The sequence below is a fragment of the Emiliania huxleyi genome (assembly GCF_000372725.1).
Source record: "Emiliania huxleyi CCMP1516 unplaced genomic scaffold EMIHUscaffold_629, whole genome shotgun sequence".
Classification (NCBI taxonomy): domain Eukaryota; phylum Haptophyta; order Isochrysidales; family Noelaerhabdaceae; genus Emiliania; species Emiliania huxleyi.
Window position 1 is genome coordinate 1,027 of NW_005197280.1, and position 18,771 is coordinate 19,797.

General features: G+C 64.4%; 3 protein-coding genes across 3 annotated transcripts; 1 reads left to right on the forward strand and 2 right to left on the reverse strand.

The window, feature by feature from the left end:
* Nucleotides 1-2,847: 2,847 nt before the first annotated feature.
* On the reverse strand, nt 2,848-3,774 carry EMIHUDRAFT_371571 (hypothetical protein). Its single transcript, XM_005763570.1, has 3 exons — nt 3,575-3,774; nt 3,397-3,495; nt 2,848-3,245 (listed from the first exon to the last, which is right to left on the reverse strand). The coding sequence occupies exons 1-2, from the start codon at nt 3,674-3,676 to the stop codon at nt 3,397-3,399; spliced, it is 201 nt and encodes a 66-aa protein (XP_005763627.1). The 5' UTR covers nt 3,677-3,774; the 3' UTR covers nt 2,848-3,245.
* Nucleotides 3,775-9,781: 6,007 nt separating this feature from the next.
* On the forward strand, nt 9,782-12,163 carry EMIHUDRAFT_248072 (hypothetical protein; the record flags this gene model as incomplete). The annotated part of the gene is made up of 7 exons (XM_005763571.1): nt 9,782-10,441; nt 10,521-11,132; nt 11,249-11,368; nt 11,606-11,647; nt 11,890-11,910; nt 11,982-12,059; nt 12,137-12,163. The coding sequence occupies 7 exons, from the start codon at nt 9,782-9,784 to the stop codon at nt 12,161-12,163; spliced, it is 1,560 nt and encodes a 519-aa protein (XP_005763628.1).
* Nucleotides 12,164-12,754: 591 nt separating this feature from the next.
* Nucleotides 12,755-16,810, reverse strand: EMIHUDRAFT_120413 (hypothetical protein; the record flags this gene model as incomplete). Its single annotated transcript, XM_005763572.1, has 10 exons — nt 12,755-13,067; nt 13,280-13,551; nt 14,007-14,068; nt 14,108-14,141; nt 14,315-14,350; nt 14,422-14,583; nt 14,968-15,099; nt 15,694-15,772; nt 16,124-16,239; nt 16,391-16,810. 10 exons carry the CDS (start codon nt 16,808-16,810, stop codon nt 12,755-12,757), a joined length of 1,626 nt encoding a protein of 541 aa, XP_005763629.1.
* Nucleotides 16,811-18,771: the final 1,961 nt, after the last annotated feature.

An 18,771-nucleotide genomic window follows, 5' to 3' on the forward strand; every position in this document is an offset into this window, starting at 1 on the left:
AGGAGATCACGCTCGAGGAGGTGCGGCGAGATATGGGGAGATATGGGGAGATATGGGGAGATCACGCTCGAGGAGGTGCGGCGAGAGTTGGACGGCGCCGTCCGTGAACAAGGAACACATGCACTTGGAGCACTTGGAGTGCAGTCATTAACCTCACCTGCGCGCGTTTCTTCTTGTTGCGCGGCAAGAGATGATGGCGCGCGCCGCCCGTGAAAAAAACCGTGGCCACTTTCGTCTTCAGGTGCGGCGAGAGCTGGAAGGCGCTGCCGGAGGCGGCGACGACGCGCTGGCCATGGCGCCGCCCTAGAGGCGATCTCCCCACATCTCCCCAGATCTCGGCCAGAGAGGCAGAATCTCTCCCCCACCTCCCCAGATCTCCCCCCATCTCCCCAGATCTCCCCATATCTCCCCACATATCCCCTTCTCTCCCACACATCTCCCCACGTCTCCCCAGATCTCGGCCAGTCTAGAGGCGGAAGGCAGACCGGCGCACTTGAGGGGAGATGTGGGGAGATATGTGGGAGATATGGGGAGATATGGGCAGACCAGAGCACTCGAGGGGACGCGCCGTGCGCACAGCTGCATCCAGCTGCATCCGCTCTGCGCCTGTCTGCTACTGCAGCCGCCCCTCCTCGCTGCCCGGTGTGACACAGAGGCTGTCTGCTACTGCCGCAGCCCCTCCTCGCTGCCCGGTGTGACACAGAGGCTGTCTGCTACTGCCGCAGCCCCTCCTCGCCGCCCGGTGTGACACAGAGTCCGTACACTGAGCGGCTGGCTCTCGAGGCCCCTCGAGAGTTGACGCGGGGTAGGCTGGGGCTGTACCAGCCAGGCCCCCGAGCCGTCTCGCCACGTGTGCGTGCGTGCTAGCCCCCGCGCGAGCGGCCGGTAGTACCAGCTCACGACTTGTTGGTGAGCCAGTGGGCTGCGCACTGCGCGGGTGTCGGCCGTCGCCACGGGAGTGTGCGTGCGTGCGTGCGTGCGTGCGTGCGTGCGTGCGTGCGAGCGTGCGTGCGTGCGTGCGTGCGTGCGTGCGTGCGTGCGAGCGTGCGTGCGTGCGTGCGTGCGTGCGTGCGTGCGTGCGTGCGTGCGTGCGTGCGTGCGTGCGTGCGTGCGTGCGTGCGTGCGTGCGTGCGTGCGTGCGTGCGTGGAGTGTGGCTGCAGTCCCTCGCCCTGAGTGCGCGCGCGCGCGCACACACACACACACACAGAGCAGCGACTGTCGCGACACAGAGAGATCCGGGGCGCGGGGCTGAGCGCCACGTGTGCAGGCTCTGCGTGCGGCCGTGTGGCCAGCTCCGAGCCCCTGGCTGGCGAGTCGAGGCACACGCACGCTCTCTCGAGGTCTCTTGGAGCAGAGTCCTCGAAAGAGCTCCCCAAATGGGAGGAGAGCACCGTGCCACCACAGGGGCCGAGAGGCCGTACCTTGAGGTACTGTCGTCTCGAGGGCTGTGGAGGGTGGGGGGCGAGCAGGTACCTCGGGTACCTTGGGTGGGCCTGGCCTCTGCTCGCCAGGAGCCCCTAACCCTTACCCTTACCCTGACCCTAGCCCAGCCCCTAACCCTTACCCCAACCCTAGCCCTGACCCTAACCCTTACCCTACCCCTACCCCTACCCCTAACCCAAATCCTCGGGTACCCAGGGTGGGCTTGGCCTGGCCTCTGCTCGCCAGGAGCCCCCCGGGGCGAGCGTCTACGTTCCCGTGCCGGGGACCACGGATTGCCTCACCGGACAGAGCTCTCCCAGCGATGGCACCCTAGGGTTGACTGTAGCTGCCGGCTCCACGCCCCTGCCATCCGAATGCACCGGCACTACTTGCGACGTGGCGTCTACCCCCGCCCGCACGTCACTGCCCTCGCTTTGGCGGGCGCAGGTGCCGCGGGCTTCGTCGTACTCCCTGCCTCCGCCGCTGCGGCCGCTGGCGTCGGGGAAGTTCGCGACGACGTGCCGCCCCACATCTCCCCACATCTCCCCACATCTCCCCATATCTCCCCACATCTCCCCACATCTCCCCATACCTCCCCGCATCTCCCCACACCTCCCCACATCTCCCCACATCTCCCCACACCTCCCCACATCTCCCCACATCTACCCACATCTCCCCACATCTCCCCACACCTCCCCACATCTCCCCACATCTCCCCACATCTCCCCACATCTCCCCACATCTCCCCACATCTCCCCATATCTCCCCATATCTCCCCACTTCTCCCCGAGACGACGTGCCGCCCCGGCCGCAGCCTCCGCGTATCTCGCGCGCCGTGCAGGGAGTTAGGGAGGGCGAGCGAGCCGTAGGTACCTCAGCGGCAGCTTCCGCATCTCGCGCGCCGTGCCGCCGCTGCCTTCGGCGCCGGCGGAGCTGCGTGTCTTCGTGAGGGAGGGCGGCGGCGACGAGGGTGCCACGTGGCAGGAGGAGGAGGACGCAAGGACGGCGGCGGCGGAGGAGGAGGCAGCGGCGGCCGCGGCGGCAAGCGCGGATGCCGTCGAGGCTGAGGGCGGCGAGGGTGGTGCGGTCGAGGAGCAGGAGGACGGCTTGTACTTTGACGAGGTGCCGGACTGAGCGCGGCGCCGCGACCATGCTCGCGTACTAGTGGCGCACTAGTGGCGGCCGGGTACTGCGCACGTGACACAGTCCGACGGAACACTGTTTATGGTTCTTGCGTTCTTGGTTGAGCGCACGCGAAAGTACGGGTCGTGGGCCGGGCTGTCTGCTGTCTCTCGAGGGTTGTCTCTACATAGACTGAGCGTCTGGATTTAGAATTTTAGAAAAGGAAGATGCACAGGTGATGGCAGCGCGTGGGTCTGAAGTAGATATGGGAGTCTAGCTAAACCTAGAGCTAGAGAGACGTATAGCTATAGGGTGTGACACAGCTCACAGAACGACGGACGACGGCGCGGCCCGGGCGGACCGCGCGGTGCGTGGCTCCTCCTAGGGAGAGCGCGCCGTGCGCGCACGTGCCGCTCTCCATACCCTCTCCGGCCGACTGACAACACACCGCTCACCGGGGCCGAGCCGCCGGCCAACGCCCCGATGCCGGTGCACGGCGAGGAGCTGTGCGTTGGTAGGAAGGAGTCCTCGACACACACACGACACTCAGCCAGCGCTGGCTGCCACACATCCCGGGTGATCGCGTACGGCACCACGTCACTCGGCAGCAGGCCACTGTGGAGCGCCACGACGGTCAGCGCGTGCCCAATGTGGAGCACGCTGACCGTCGACTGCTGACCGAGCAAGGTCAGGCCCAGAGTCAGTCAGTCAGTCAGTGTTACACACGTCCTAGCATGGACGACGGGGCACACGCACTCGCGGAACACAGGGCATTACACACGAGGCGTTGTGTGCGTTCTCAGGGAAAGGCATCACCACAGACAAAAGCAAGGTCAGGCCCAGAGGGGCACTCAGAATGGGAGCCACCCCGAGCGCTCCTCGGCCTGCCTTCGCAGCGCCTTTGCGGTGTGGAGGAAGTCGGTGGCGGCGTCCGCCAGGTCCTCGGACTTCTCCGCGAGCCTAAGACCGCCACTCTGAACAGTAAGTCTCCGCGGCCGCGGCCGCGCGGCTTTGACCGTGGCAGCGCCGCCCGCTGATCTTCTCTCCCCGCTCGACGAGAGCCTGCCGGTTGTCCGACGACACTGCAACCGCCGCGGCAAGGGGAATCTCCGCGTCGGCGCGGGTGGTCATGACCCAGTCCTCGTCAGCTGCGGCGTGGTGGGCAGGCCGAGGCGCATCGAGGGCCTCCACGTACGCCTCTAGTTTGCTGCGCGCAGCCGGGGGCGGGTAGGCGTAGAACTGCAGGCCCTTGCACTCCTCGTCCTCCCACGGCATACCCGTATGAAAGGTTAACTGCCTCAGCTTCGGGTGCCAGTAGTCAAAGACGGGCACACGGCCAGGTCCTGGGTCGGGAAACGCCCAAAACTGTAAGCCCTTTCGCTCTTCGTGTTCCCAAGGCTCGCCCGTGTGAAACGTGAGCTGTCGCAGCCGAGAATGCCAGAAATCGAACACAGGAACCGCGCCTTCAATTTCGCGTGCGAGCGCCACGAACTGAAGGCCTTTGCGCTCCTCGATGCCCTCCCACGACGCACCAGCGTGGAAAGTCAGCTGCCGGAGTTTCGGGTGCCACCAGTCCCACACCTCAACGCGGTCCTCCACGCTTGCCATCGATGTTCTTTGCTGGGCGGCAAGGTCGTCGTCGTCCCAGCGAGCGAGCAGCGTGCGCGCAGGCGAGCGAGCAGCTCGCGTGCAGCGGCCCTTCTCCGAAAAAAGAAAAACCCCGCGCAAAGGTCCACAGAAAAGAGTTTTCCGGTGTGGCTTATGGATGATATGGCATTATTGATGATGTCGCTCCGTCTCCGCTGGCGCTGAGCGCTGAGCCTGGTCGCCGCGCCCACGCGGGCGACGCGGCCCGGCCGGATGCTTGGCGCACCGCACAGCTTGGTTGGTGCACCACCACGGGCGAAAAACGCTGGTATTGCTAAAAATCTCTCTCCGAGGATCGAGAGCAGTACCGCCACGAGCTCGGCGCCCAGCGCGCCGTCTACGAGCCGTGGGCAGCAGAGCGGGCGCGGGCGCGACGCGCGGAGGCGGAGGCGAAGCAGGCGCGGGAGGAGGAGGCGAGGCGGCAGGAGGCGGTGCGAGAGGAGGAGCGGCGTAGGCTGTCGGCGGAGCGCGAGGCGGCGAAGGAGGCGGCGCGAAGGCAGGCGGACTCGGCTCTTGTCGAGCGGCTGCTCTCGCAGGCGCAGCGGCCACGCATTACCGAGAGCGAGGCCGCCGATTGGCCGCCGCCGTACCCGTACCAGCGGCGGTGCAGAGGGCATGCGTGCGCGTGCAAGCGGTACGTCTACATGTCGCACCTGGCCGACTTGTGCCCGCGCCGCTGCAAGCTCAAGGACCCGTTCGCGTGCCGAGGAACCCACAAGGATCCGTGGGCGTGCGAGAGCCTGTGCGACGGCGAGCGGGTCCACTTCTCGATGAGCTTATGGTACGCGCAGGTCACCGGTGAGCCGTGGCTACGAGATTCAGGTCCGATTTGAGGCGGCCTTCTCGCGGTGGCGACCGCTTGCGTGGCGATGTGACCGGCGGAAGAGGCCTCGCGTGGAGGATGGCGATGCGAGTGGGTCGGAGGGTGACGACGAGTAGCTTTGGTGACGGATCTCTGTAAAGTGTACGTGTACCTTTGTTTGTGTCTGTGTGTCGTTCGTGCGTGTCGTCATCATCTGTCCCGCGTCCACCCATACCGCGTTGGTGTCCAGTCCGAGCCCGACTGTTGTTCATCTTTCTACATACATACATACATGGTACCTACCTACGACCAAACTCGCCGACCCAGGTCCAGGTCCAGGTCGAGGTCCAACAAGTTTGCGCCCGGCCCTCTGTAGCGCCGCGCGCTGGCCCCGGCTGCGTCCCCGCGCGGCCTGCCCGACGGCGTGGCGCCCGCCCTCCACCCACCTCCCCGCGCGGGGACGCTCCGGGGCGACCCGGGCGCCCTCCGACCAAACTGCTCTATTACTATCATATAACAGTATGTTGACTATTTCGTTTGTAGGTTAGCATAGGACTTGTTGCGAGCTGTAGCTTGTCAGCTTGCTGGGCCGCGAAGCGCCCTAAAATTTTCAGCGAGGCTTGCGCGTAGCGCCTCCAGGTATTATCGCGCGTGTTCACAGCCTTGTTATCGATCAACACTTTCGATAGACCGAAAGTAAGATCGTTCGGTGCAGAAACCCCGGCCATGCCCATGTAACGCAATTGTGCTCGATCCACCGCTCATCGCGGCGCTTGTGGCGGTTTCGTGTTCACAGATAGGTTGATAAAGGGCGCCGTTGCAACTGCCATGTCACGGCCGGTCGGCTGCAGCTCTCGCCTCGCTGGCGGCGCGGTCTGGTGCCGCGGCGCCCAGCTCTCCTGTGGGCTCGCGGCGGCTCGCCGCCGCGGTGCCGAACAATGTGATCAGTCTGGATTCGTCCCGGCGTGCCGCCGGTGCCGCTTCCTCGCCAATTTTTGGCTCGACCAGTTTGTCGACAAAACTGTGCCAGAGCCCCTGCTGCTCGACTGAGCGGCGGAGCCGGCCCGTCGCGGCCGAGAGGCGGTGCGCCGACACCGGGGCTACGGCTCGGGACCGTTTCCAGGCTCTCTCGAGCAACCTCAAATTTTGATGATTTCATGACCGCCACTTTGCTGCACACTTTGACCTCAACCTCGCGGCCCGCTGCGCGGCTCTCCGAGCGCGAGAGGTGGCGTCTGCGAGCGGCGAGCGCAGGCGGCGGCGGCGCGGCGGCGCGGCGGCGGATCGCGGCGCAGACAACGGCAGGAATCTGCGGCAGGCTGCTGCCTGCTGCTACAGCAGCTGCTGCTGCTGCTGCTGCTCCGCCGCTGCCGATTGTGGACACGATTCCCCCGATCACCCCGCCCGCCCGCCCCGCCCCGCCCGCCCGCCTCTCCCCGCTTGCCCGCCCGCCCGCCCGCCCGCCCGCCCGCCCGCCCGCCCGCCCGCCCGACCACCCATTCCCATCACCATCTCACATACCTTCATATAGGCGCTCGAGACCTCCTCTCGCTGCCTACTCGCTGCCTCGAGGGAGGAGGGGAAGACGTAGGGCGCGCGCCACTGCGCTCGCCGTAACCGAGGCCCCTCCCCGAAAGGCAAGTCTTAGCCACATGAAATCCGAGACCCCTCCCCACCACCCCAATCCCCCCACCCCCTTGCTCCCCTCCCCCCCTCGGGAGGGCCGAACTGAGGCGCCCGAGGGGACCCCGCAATTCCCTTCCCCCCTCGGAGGGCCGGACTGAGGCGTCGAGGGCCCCACTCTTTCCTTCGCATAGCGGCCACTCTTCGGATCGCTGGTCGAGCGACCCGGGGGATGCCCCGCGCGCCTGACCCAGGCGCGGAAACGAATCTGCGAGGCGTGGCCGCTCATGCGGCCCGATGGGGAGGAGGGGAAGACGTAGGGCGTGCTTGCGCGCCTTTCCGAGGCCCCTCCAACCCACCCGCGCTAGGTCTCGGGGGACGAAGGGGTCACACCCGACGACCTCGGGAACTAGCCGGGGCAGTCGGAGAAGGGGCAACTCCGTGCACTGACGGTCGGCCGTCAGAAAACACGCCTCCGTGGCTCGGGTTACACCAATCCTCGCTACCCAACGCGGCCAAAGGATATCCACCTCGAGAACCTCGAGATAGGTTGATAAGAATTCAAAAATGAGAACTCTCTCGCACAGCACACAGGTTCGACACAGGTACCAAAAGAGGCACAGCCTGCGACGGACCTTTAGAAGGCGCCGTCGTCCTCATGGAGGTGGGCACGATCGGGGGGACAGTCGAATCCGCGAGCACCGTAGTGCTCACCGAAAAGACCATCCCCATCATCCCAACCCCCCCGGCGACCCCCTCGCCGCTTGCCCCGCCAGCGGGCACTGCGCGACCCACCCCCGCGCCCTCGACCGCGCCCCCCGCCAGGAGCATATCGCATCACCACCGCCCGATCCTCGTCGAAGAGCAGAATCTTTCCCGCCTTCACCAGCTCCTTCCACCCCTCCGTGTCCTGCAACGTCGTGGCGCCAGCCCATAGCTCCGGCCCTCCGTCGCAACATCCCGGCCCCTGTTCCGGCATAGCGTCCAAAGCCGCCCTAAACCTAGGGCAGCGCGCCGCGTCCCATGCCGCCTTCTCAGCCGCCTGGATAGCCGCCCACTGGGCAACCGAGTAGTGGGAGGGGCGAGATTGGCGAGCAGTGGGAGGGCCGTCCGGCTCGGCGCCGCGCGCCGCGCCCGAAACCGCCCCCGCTGCCTCCTCCTCGACCTCCTCGTCGGTTGCCGTGCCCACCGCATGCTCCTGGGACCTCGCAAAAGAAGAATGAGTCCAGACTCCGACCCCCGCCGCAACGTCCGGAGACTGCGGTGTGGGTTCGTGGCCGGGTGTGGACGGTACGCGGGTACAACCAGGAACAGGCAGCGGGCAAAGGCAGCTGCCCTTCCCCTGAGGGAGGGTGTAGAGGATGTAGAGTGTAGAGCGCTGTAGAGCTGTAGAGCTGGAGAGTGCTGTAGAGCTGTAGAGCTCTACATCCACCGCGTGACGAGGCGGGTGCGTTGTAGAGCGATGTAGAGGCGCTCTACAACGTGAAATCTCTACAACAAACTCTACATCATAAGCGGCGAACGAGGCACGGTCGCTCTCCGACATGAGGCGCGTTGCACTTACCAGTGCTGCCCTGGCCTTCTGTCTGCCCGCCCAATGGGTGGGAGGTGCCTCTGCTGCTGTGGCATGCCTCACGGCTGCGACTGGCCGGCGCCTCGGCGCGTCAGCTCGGCTTGGCGTAGCGATCGTGGCCAGCGCAACTCGCCTGGACTCAACGCTCAGCCAGGAGCTCCCGCACGCGCTGGCGCGAGTCATGGCGCATGCAACGCGTCTGAATGCTCGCCTCGCCTCGCGCAAATGCGACCGTCCTCGCAGCCGATAGTCCACCGCCTGCTAAAGAAGCACAGCGACGAATGCGGCACCGGCGACGCATGGCAGGCTGGTCATGACGCAGTTATAGGGTGTTGTGTGCCGTCAGAGTGACCGTCTCTGTGTGTCAGTGATAGTCAGGGCCGTCCATCAGAGCTCCAGTAAGCTCGGAGACACCCCATTAGTGCGACTCGACCTCTTTGAGTCACTGCCTTCCCGGCGGTTTGGCTGTAGAGCCTCTACAACAAACTCTACAGCAAAATCGCGCTCTACATCGCTCTACAACGCACCCGCCTCGTCACGCAGCCGATGTAGAGCTCTACAGCTCTACAGCGCTCCAGAGCGCTCTACATCTCTACAGCTCTACAGCGCTCTACACTCTACATCCTCTACACCCTCCCTCAGCCCTTCCCCTCCTCCGCCGGCGGCGCGGATTCCGAAGTGTCAACAGACACAGCGGGTCCAACACCGCCAGCAACAACTGCGGCCCGCGCCTCGCGGGCGCCGCTCTCCGCCTCTGGGGTGCGTGCGCCGCTGCAGCCCTCGCTGCCAGCCACCGCCCCCTCGCTGCCCTCAGCAGCAGGTTGATAAGAAACAAGACACCTGCGCAGAGTATGCGACGCTCGTTCTAGCGCAGAGTATCCTCTTGCTGCCCAGGTTCCGACCCTCTGCGTGGCCGACTCACACAGCGAGCCTTCCTGTCTCCCTGCTGCTGATTCATCGGTCGTGCTCAGTCAAGATATTGTAGAGACCGACCATATGCACAATATCTTGACTGAGAGCTAAGCCCAGTTCGACGATCGGCAGCCTCACCGCGGGTCGCGCCGCTGTGCAGCGAGAGCCAGGCTCGCCCGGCGAAGGTGACCAGAGAGTGCTCAACAAATACCAGAAAAAATCAGGGAGCCTCAGAGAGTGCCACTGCCATCACCCAGGCCGCGGGAGCCGATCGGCTGCGCCGAGGACAGCTCCCTCAGTGTGCTCCGCGGCTCACCAGTGTGCGCCGCGGCGCCGTCCAGCCACTTTGGCGGCCAGCCACCGGTCGAGTTCTTCGACTCTGGAGGACAGAAAGGTACCGTCTGAAAGGTATTTTCATGCTCTATTGACTGGCGAAAAAATCCCCCGCAAAATGTTTTCACAGCGGGCGTGATTCACACCGAAGCATGAGCAAAGCATCGGGCAGCAAGAGGGTATGCGACGCTCGTTCTTACGCTCGGCCGCAGCCATCGGCTCGCTGGCTGGACTGCGGACGCTTGGAAGGACGAGCTGTCAGCCCGCTCTGCCTTCGCCAGACACGCCAGAATCGCGACCCGTGCGCGGAGACGAGGACAGCCGCCGCTGCACTCGGCTTGCGCTCATGGACATGTGCCAGCACGAGGGCAAAGGCGCCAACATGCTACAGATTCTTGCCGAGCGCGGAGCCGAGTCGATCGTGGATCTTCGGTCGCCGAGCCGCAAACTGAAATGCAGCCAGAACGCCTCCGACTATGCTGATGCTCTCCAAGCGCTCGGCGCGGCGGGCGTACAATACACGTGCATCGACTTGCCGGAGGGCGATGATGCCCAAGCGATTGCAAACGAAGTTTTACCTTTGATGCGGCCGCTGGGAATCCAAGCGGTGATCAACGGCAGCTTTGACGATGTCGTCGAGGTGGCAGACCTCATTTCTGAGCGCCTTTGCCCTGAGACCACAAACGGTTACCGCCTCAGCGAGGCGCGACACGATAAGGCGCGGATGCATGAGGTTGTCGACGAGGCCGGACTGAGGTCCTTGCGGTCTGTCGAGGTTCACTCGTACGCCGCCGCGGTGGCCCACATGCGAGAGGGGCGCGCAGCTTGGCCGGTGGTGCTCAAACCCCGCCGCGCGGGCGGCACCTTCGGCGTCAGCGTGTGCCACAACGAAGATGAGCTGCGTTCCGCGATCGAAAACACCATCGGCAAGACGAATCCGTTAGGCGGCACGATTGACATGCTCCTGCTGCAGCCTTACGTGCGCGGCACAGAGTACGTGGTCAATGTGGCGTCGCGCAACGGGACGCATGACAGACGCGTGGATGAGCCAAAAGAAGTGCAGCGGCTCACTCATCCTCTACCAGCGGGAGGACCTGGTGCGATCCTCGTCCGACGTGCAAGGGGTTGTGGACTATGTGAAGCAGACGCTCGATGCCCTCGGCATCCGAAACGGGCCTTCGCACACTGAGGTGATGCGCACCGACGAGGGCGAGGTGGTCCTGCTCGAGGTCAACCCGCGCTTTCAAGGCTGCCGACCACACGCACGCGATGCGGCCGCGCTGGGGCGCAGCGCCTTTGAGGCAGTAGCGGACTCCTTCCTTCGGCCTGCGATCTTCATGGCGGAAGCCGAGAAGCCGTACACATCCGAGAAGGCGGTGTGCCAGCTGTTTCTCGCCTGCCCTTGCGAGCAGGCTGGCGCGCTCAACAAGGAGATGCTGTCCTTGATTGCCTGCCTGCCTACTTTCGTCACGTTCAATCGGGAGCTCTATCCACTGAACCGCTTCTGCCCACGGCAGGGAGAGAGAGAATGGTTTAGCAGGACCGGGAGGGTGGTGTTCCCGCCCATTCGTTGCAAAGGGCGCACGACATATTTGCTCAACTCTCCGGGAGTCATCTTGCTGAGCGATGCCGATGCCACGCGGCTAGAGGCGGACTACGATCTCATTCGGAGGAACGAGCGTGGGCTTTACTTGCCGGTGCGCACGCCGGTGTCTTGCTTAGCCCTGTGCGTTGACTGCCGTTCCTCCCCCACACTCGCCTCTCACCTCTCCTCCCCGCAATCCACTGATTCCATGCCCGATTCCCAACGCAGGCGGAGCCGCCGTTCGACTGCCTCTGCTGCAAGGACAAGGAGGGGAGGATGGCCCTGTGCGACGGGATCAACCCTTTCGAGGAGGAGTTCGCTCTCGGGCAGACGCTTTCTCAGTGCCAGGTCCGTTGCCGAGCATGGCTCTTTTGGCCGGCGAGGACAACAAACAGCGAAGAAGCGTTAACAGTGGAAAGAGATAACACGCAACACGAAGAGACAGCGTACCAAGAACACAACCGCGGTGAATCATAAAAGCGAATCATAAAAGTACTCCAATCCGCTCGTCACGGCGCTCGCCGTGGCCAAGAAATGCCTCGCGGGAAGCATTCATTAGGCTAGTTCCATTTCACTGTGGCACAGCTCGCGTTACAAAACCTTGATTTGACCATTTGCGCGAAAAAGGTACATCTCGGTGCCTTCCAGAGGCAGCTGCGACCCCGCCGAGTGGACGGTAACGCACAGCAGGTGGCGCGGTGCGTTACCGTCCACTCCGCTGGGTCGCAGCTGCCTCTGCGCGTCCTGGGGATGTACCTTTGTCGCGCGCCGGAGACGACTCGACGCCGCTGAGATCGGAGATCAAGCTCTGACAGGTCGCACGTCGCTCCTTTGACGCCGACGTGACTCACCCGTGCAGATCACATCAGGACACGGTCTCGACGCGCTCGGTACGACGCCTGCGACCCGTCTCGGGTCAGGTGGCACGACGCTCATCGCGCCTACCAGCGCTGCCGTGCAGGTTGCCACGACGAGGTCGAGCACGCTTCTATACGCTCGCCGAGCCTTCCTTTCCATCCCATTTGGCAGCCTGGGAACGGTGGCGGTCAGAGGCAAAGCATACGAGGGGTGGTGGAACCACATGTCACGGCTACTGCCGGCTCGACCCCACGATAGCCTCCGGAGGCTGACTTTGAGGCATAATCATCGGACGACGTCGGCGAGTTGAGTCGCGCTCGCGGTAGCCAGATGACCTCTCATACTAGTATCATCGGCCGTGGCCGCAGGAAGCGCGGGGGAGGGCGCTGGGAGCAACACGGAGCTCCGTTGGACGTTTTCAAGATTAGCGTGTCAGAGTGAAATGGAACTAGCCTTAATTCCCCAGATGGGCGCGAGAATAGCTCCGCCGTTAATGGAGGCAACCGATGCGAGTCGACTGGTGTGTGTCGTCGTGGTTTCGTATCAAGAATACTCACTCACACTGCTAGTATGGGCACCCTCTATCACTACACTACTGATCCTGGGGTCATTAGAGCTGCCAGGGGGGTAGCGTCAGGAGCCGGTAGGAGTCAAAACCCCTCATATTTGAGACATCGTGGCCCATGTGCGCTCGCACAAGAACGAGCCAGTCACAGAGGGGTGAGCGGCACCGGCACCGGCTAGCGCAGGGCGGGCGGGGGCGGGCGGGGGGGGCAAAGGAGATCTGACCAGTTTTAACTAAAGACGACAGAGAGTGCAGTTTCAGCTGGTTTAAGTTCCAATTTTCTGAATTCTCCTGCTGTGCCACCGACCTTCTTATGGCCTCCACGCCCGACGCAGCATGTGCGCCGCGAGCTTCGGCTCTCTGAGCCGCGTGAAGACGCCCTTGTGGTTGAGGCCCGCGGCACGGAGGTGCATCTGCGGCGTCCGAAAGTCGGCGAGATTCCAGACGTGCACGCCAAAGACGAAGGGCAGCTTGCGCTCCAGCTCCGTGTACACCTCCAAGAGGCCCGCCTGGAACTCCTCGCTCCAGAGCCCCGGCGCCATCATGTGGCATCCCGGGAGCGTGTCCGCACCGCATTCGGAGACCATGATCGGCTTGCGAAAGTCGGCGTGCAACGCCACGAACCTGCGCATAAGATGCACCAACATCCGGGCGTGAGTACGGTGCTGTGCAGCGTACTCCTCGTGAAGACGAGGGGCTACGAAGAAACGAATACCGCGGAACATGGCGGAATACAGTGAAGACGAGGGGCTACGAAGAAACGAATACCGCGGAACATGGTCGAATACAGCGGAAGACGTGTCCTCTCGCGCCAGTTGGGAGACAAGACAGCGTACTCCGCTTCTAGCGCCACGAACTTGGCCTCGAGCTGTCTCCCAATCTCGGCGAGCGGCTTGCCCACGTCGTAGTACCAGCCGACGTACTCGTTGAGCGAGAGAAAGTCACACGCGCGGTTGGCCTCGTCGCAATGCTCGGGGATGTTGGCAAACGTCACCAGCCGCGTGCCCTCCGCCCTTGCGAGCGCCACCAACTCGAGCAGCGCCTCCGTCTGCTGCCTCTTGGCCTCCGCCGTCGGCACCGACTGCGGCCCTCCCGGCTCGTTGCACACCTGGTCAAGCAGTAGCGTCTCAGTAGCGTCTCAGTCAATCCACCACGAACTACTTCCTGCGGTACATATCTCCCCGCATCTCCCCCGCTGATCTCCCCACATCTCCCGGTTCGTCGCACACCGACCCTATCTCCCCATATCTCCCCCGCTGATCTCCCCGCATCTCCCGGCTCGTCGCACACCGACCCTATCTCCCCATATCTCCCCCGCAGATCTCCCCACATCTCCCGGCTCGTCGCACCGACCCTATCTCCCCATATCTCCCCCGCAGATCTCCCCACATCTCCCGGCTCGTCGCACACCGACCACGCGACTACGCACGTGCGGCAGCAGTCTCGCGCCAACAGCTCGGCGAGCGCGCGCGTCGCCTGCGCCTGCCATGATACAGCCGAGATCGCGCGAGATCTCAGACTCTAGCATCCCTCCCTCCCTCCCTGCGCCTGCCGCTGCTGCACGATGGCGGGCGCGTCGGCGAACGACAGTCCGACGCACGGAGACTCGGAGACGACCAGCAAGCCTGTGCTCACGGCAAGAGGTGTGAAGAGACGCTGCTCACAGCTGGCCTGCCGCGCGACGCATGTCGGACGCGCCTACTTGTGAGTACGCCGGCATGAGGGCGGGAGGACGGTATTGTGCAGCGCATTCAGAGCACGAGTCGGATACGGATAGGAACACAGTGAATACAGTGGAATGTAGCGGAGGCGGCGGAGTCCGTGTCCTCTCGAGCGCTGGTTCGGACACATGAATACGTACTCTTCTAGACCAGCAAGCCGTGCTCGTCGGCGAGGTCGAGGTCCACCTCCGAGTACGAGATTATTATTATCATCATTATTATTAATTATTGTCGAGACGCTGGCGAGGGAGGTCCACCTCCGAGTACGGGTAGTGCGCGGTGCGGTACGAGTTGGCGCCTATTGGATTCGGGTACCGGGTTTGGTAGGGTAGGAACCCGGGTAGTGCGCGGTGCGGTACGAGTTGGCTGGCGCCGACCCACCGCAAGCACGCGTGGTCGCGCACAAGCACGGCGCCAACCTAAAGTTGATGAGTTGACTAGTCAGCCAATGGAGTACAAGGTAACTAGTTAAGGTCGCGCACGAGCGCGCGGCGCCAACCTAATGCATTCCTCAGCGGAGTGAGGGATGCTGTTGAATGAAGTTCGTCCACGAGGCGCGGCGCCAACCTAATGCATTCCTCAGCGGAGTGAGGGATGCTGTTGAATGAAGTTCGTCCACGAGGCGCGGCGCCAACCTCGGCGCGCCCCACCAGCGGGAAATCTTCGTGCCTACCCGACGGAGGCACGGGGAGATATGGCGAGATATGGCGAGATCGCCCCACCAGCGGGAAACTCCTTGTGCCGGCCAAACCCGCGCATCGACACGGGCTCGCCTATCACACCGTTTGATTGGGTTCGGGCACCGGGTGGGGTAGGGCACTGCGGCTGGACACGGGTTCGCCGTTGAGGAGGAGGCCGTCGTCCGACGCCTCGACAGTCCGCAGTCCAAGCCGCTGCTCGTACGAGTCAATCGGGGCACCGTCGGCGTCCAGCGCCTCGAGGCGAAGTAAGGGAAGGGAGGGGAAGGGGGAACTTCTCCACGCACATGGGGTGGTGGGGCAAGGGCCAGGCTAGTCCCTCGCGACTCCACGTCTAGACGACAGGAGCCGGCACGGCATTCAAAGTGCAAGGCCCGGTGCGTGTGCGTGTGTGTGTGTGCGTGTGTGTGTGTGTGTGTGTGTGTGTGCGTGTGTGTGTGTGTGTGTGTGTGTGTGTGTGTGTGCGTGTGTGTGTGTGTGTGTGTGTGTGTGTGTGTGTGCGTGTGTGTGCGTGCGTGTGTGTGTGCCTCGAGGCGAAGGCGGTACAGGTACGACGCGCCGGCCGCCCACAGAGTCGGCCTCAGCACGCGCACGGCGCAGCGCGCCTCGGCCGTCTCCGCATCGACTGTGCCGTCGGAGGCCTCGCCCGCCTCGACGCCGCCTTGTGTCAAGGCTCACCGCGATCCCGCAATCAACTAATTAATGAGTTAGAATCAGCTGATCGCCTTGTGTCCAGAGGCTCGCTCGCACACGGCTCACGCCGGTCCCGCAATCAACTAGTGAATGCATTCAAACTAGTTGATCGCCTTGTGTCCAGAGGCTCGCTCGCACACGGCTCACGCCGGTCCCGCAGCGGCAGCGCATTACCACGCTAGCGGCCGAGGCGGCGCCAGCGGTGAGGTCCTCTAGCCTGCGCGGTGGGCACGCCAGCGTGAGGGGCGGGAAGACGGTATGGTGCAGTTTGTTCACAGCACCGCGTGGGTCGAGGGTGTGTGTGTGTGTGTGTGTGTGTGTGTGTGTGTGTGTGTGTGTGTGTGTGTGTGTGTGTGTGTGTGTGTGTGTGTGTGTGTGTGTGTGTGTGTGTGTGTGTGTGTGTGTGTGTGTGTGTGTGTGTGTGTGTGTGTGTGTGTGTGTGTGTGTTTGTGTGTGTGCGGGTCGGAAGACACAGAGAGTACGTGCTCCGCTTCTAGGCCCTCCAAGCCGGGTCTCGATCTTCAGCCCCTCCAGGCCGCTCGCCGGGCGCACGCAGAGCTGGACAGACCGCTGCACGCCGCAGAACGGGTAAAAGTCGAACGAGGCGCGCGGGAAGCAGCCCGGCGCCATCGCGCCCCACCCGCCGCCCGGAGGGACGTGGGTCGGTTCGAGGCGTCCGTCGACCTAGGGAACTCCGCTCAGGAGGTGTGACAGCCCCGTCGGAGTGTCTTGTCTTGTGTGGCTGTCAAAGCCCGTCTAGCGTCCACCCATCCCGCGCCGGTGTCCCAAGTGTTGGTCGGGTTGTGTCTCGCCTAGATCTCTGTCTATCGCCGACCCGCAGCACGAGCAAGTTTGGCTCGCCGGAGGAGCGGAGGAGGCACGTCACGTCCACCTCGAATGGGAGATGCCCGCCCTCGTGTGCTCCGGCTCGCTCTCCGTTGAAGTACACCTCGCACGAGTAGTTGACGCTTCCGAAGCGGAGGCAGACGCGCTGCCGAGGCGTCAGCCCAAGCGGCGCCCAGACGGTGCGCTCGTACCACGCGGGCCCGAGAAACGAGTCGAGCTCAGGGAGCTGCTCGTTCCACGAGGCAGGGACGGCGATGGGCGTGCGGCCGCTCTCGGGCAGGCCACTGCAGAAGCCGCTTGCATGTCCGTCGTCTTTGTGGTCGGCGATGAAGGCCCAGAGTCCGTCGAGTTGCGTGCAGCGGCGGTGAGCGCTGTCAGAAGGCCGCAACGTCCCCCAAGTGTCGGCCATGTGACCTCGAGCGAGGGACGGCGTCGCGCGAGGCGGAGAGCGAGGAGAGCGCGCGATTGCCACCGCCGTTGTAGAGACAGAGTACCTCTCTCTCCTCCTGTATGGGGTTATGGGGGGTTTCTCGAGGTTCTCGAGGTGGATATCCTTTGGCCGCGTTGGGTAGCGAGGATTGGTGGGGGTTTACTGATTACTCGGTGTGAACGTGAAGAGAGAGAGAGAGAGAGAGAGAGGTGGGCGAGCTTCAGGCACGCTCATCTCGATCGTCAAGGCGTCGCTACGCGCGGTCTTCCGCGGGGGGAGCTGCGTCGACGGGTGCGGGACCGCGGCGCAGCCAGTGCCGCGGCGAGGCCTCCGGCTGTTTGCGGCGGGCGGCTTGCTGCTCGCTGCGATGGCGAAAAACTCGTCTCGCCACACGCCAAGGGCTTATGCTCTGGCGAGACGTGAGGCGCATGCGCCCAGGAGGGGAGGGGGCATGTGTAACGACACTGCTAGAGATGCCTTTCGGGGCCCAGCGATAAAACTTCTGTGATGCCATGCGTGACCTAGTAGTGTCCCCAGCTATGGGCGTGTCCACGTTGGAGCCAGGTGTGGTGTGGGCGCGAGAATAGCTCCGCCGTTCATGGAGGCAACCGATGCGAGTCGACTGGTGTGTGTCGTCGTGGTTTCGTATCAAGAATCTCTCTCTCTCTCTCTGAACGTGAACAGAGCACACTGGGCAAATCGGCCGATTTCCCTCCCGCTAAATCATCACGGCCCCGTAACACCCTCCGCGCGCGGTCAAAGGCTTCCCAGGGCCGGTCCATGACATGAACCGATAGACACAAGCAAAAAAAACCGCACCTCTAAGCTTATCGGGCACCCCGAGGCCCATACGGCGTCCCGGCGGGCCCCGGCGGAGGTCCGGCGCGGCGCTCCAAATCCGCACTTCGCGAGCTTCTACGGGAGTTCACGCGGCCTCTCCGCCTCGTGAGGCACACCCCACACCCACCACGAGCCCTGGGGCCGTGGGCGGACCTTTGGCCGCGGCGTCCGGAGCTTTAGTCGTCGAACATCGGCCGCCAACTAGGCCGTCGAGCGAACGTGTCCGGAGAGGCTCTCGGATGGGTCCGGCAGCGGTCCCATGGACCCAGAAGCTCGCCCCGGCGGAGCACTCACGGCTCGACCCCCGCCCCTGGTCACCCAGACGTGCCCTTGGACAGCCGTAGGGGCTCGCATGACGACGTTGGCGCCCGCGACGACGCCCTCCCCGACGACATCGCATCTGGCAGACTACTCGGGCGCGGCCCCGGCGCGGAGGATCACATGGTTTGGGACTCTGAGCGATGGCAGAGGCCTTTTACTGCAAACGAGGACGCCCCGCGAGGCCCCGTTGGCCGGGAGTAGTGAGTGGGACCATAAACAAGCACTATCCCCTACCGCGACCAGCCCACACACAGCCCAAACCGCTGCCAAACCGGCCCTGGTCACGCAAGCGGGGAGGTTGCCGGGGCGCCCAAACAGTCCCTCACGAACGCCACACGGGCCACCACGGCCCGTCCGGCGGCCCGAGTGCCGCCCCACACCCGCCCGACGCCCTCGGCCAGCCAGCGCCCACTCTGAGAGGCTTCACCGCCGCCAGCGCGCCGAGCGCGCCGCCCTCTCCTCGCGCCACACGGGCCCCTGGCCGCACGCCCGAGAGGCGGCCCATAATTTGAGTCGAGACGCGCCGCCAGCCAGCCAGCAGCTCGCCCGCCACCCGCAGAGTGCCGCCGCCGCCCCCAGCCCGCACTGGAGAGGCTCTCCCGGCCGCTAGCCGCTGTCGCGTCGCCCGGCGGCTGCGCTGGCAGCGTGACGGTGAGGGCGGTGGGGGAGATGGCGGCGGCGGGCTGGGCGGTGGCGGTGAGGGAGGTGGCTGCCACCGGGGCGGGGGTGACGGTGGCGGCGGGCTCGGTGGCGACGGCGAGGGCGGCGGCGGCAAGGGC

Excerpts from the sequence above, each read along its gene's own strand:
- EMIHUDRAFT_371571 (XM_005763570.1), bottom strand. The coding sequence starts at position 3,676 with ATGACCACCCGCGCCGACGCGGAGATTCCCCTTGCCGCGGCGGTTGCA. Across the intron at positions 3,496-3,574 it reads GGGGAGAGAAGATCAGCGGG|AAGTCCGAGGACCTGGCGGA; the intron begins CGGCGCTGCCAC and ends AGGCTCGCGGAG.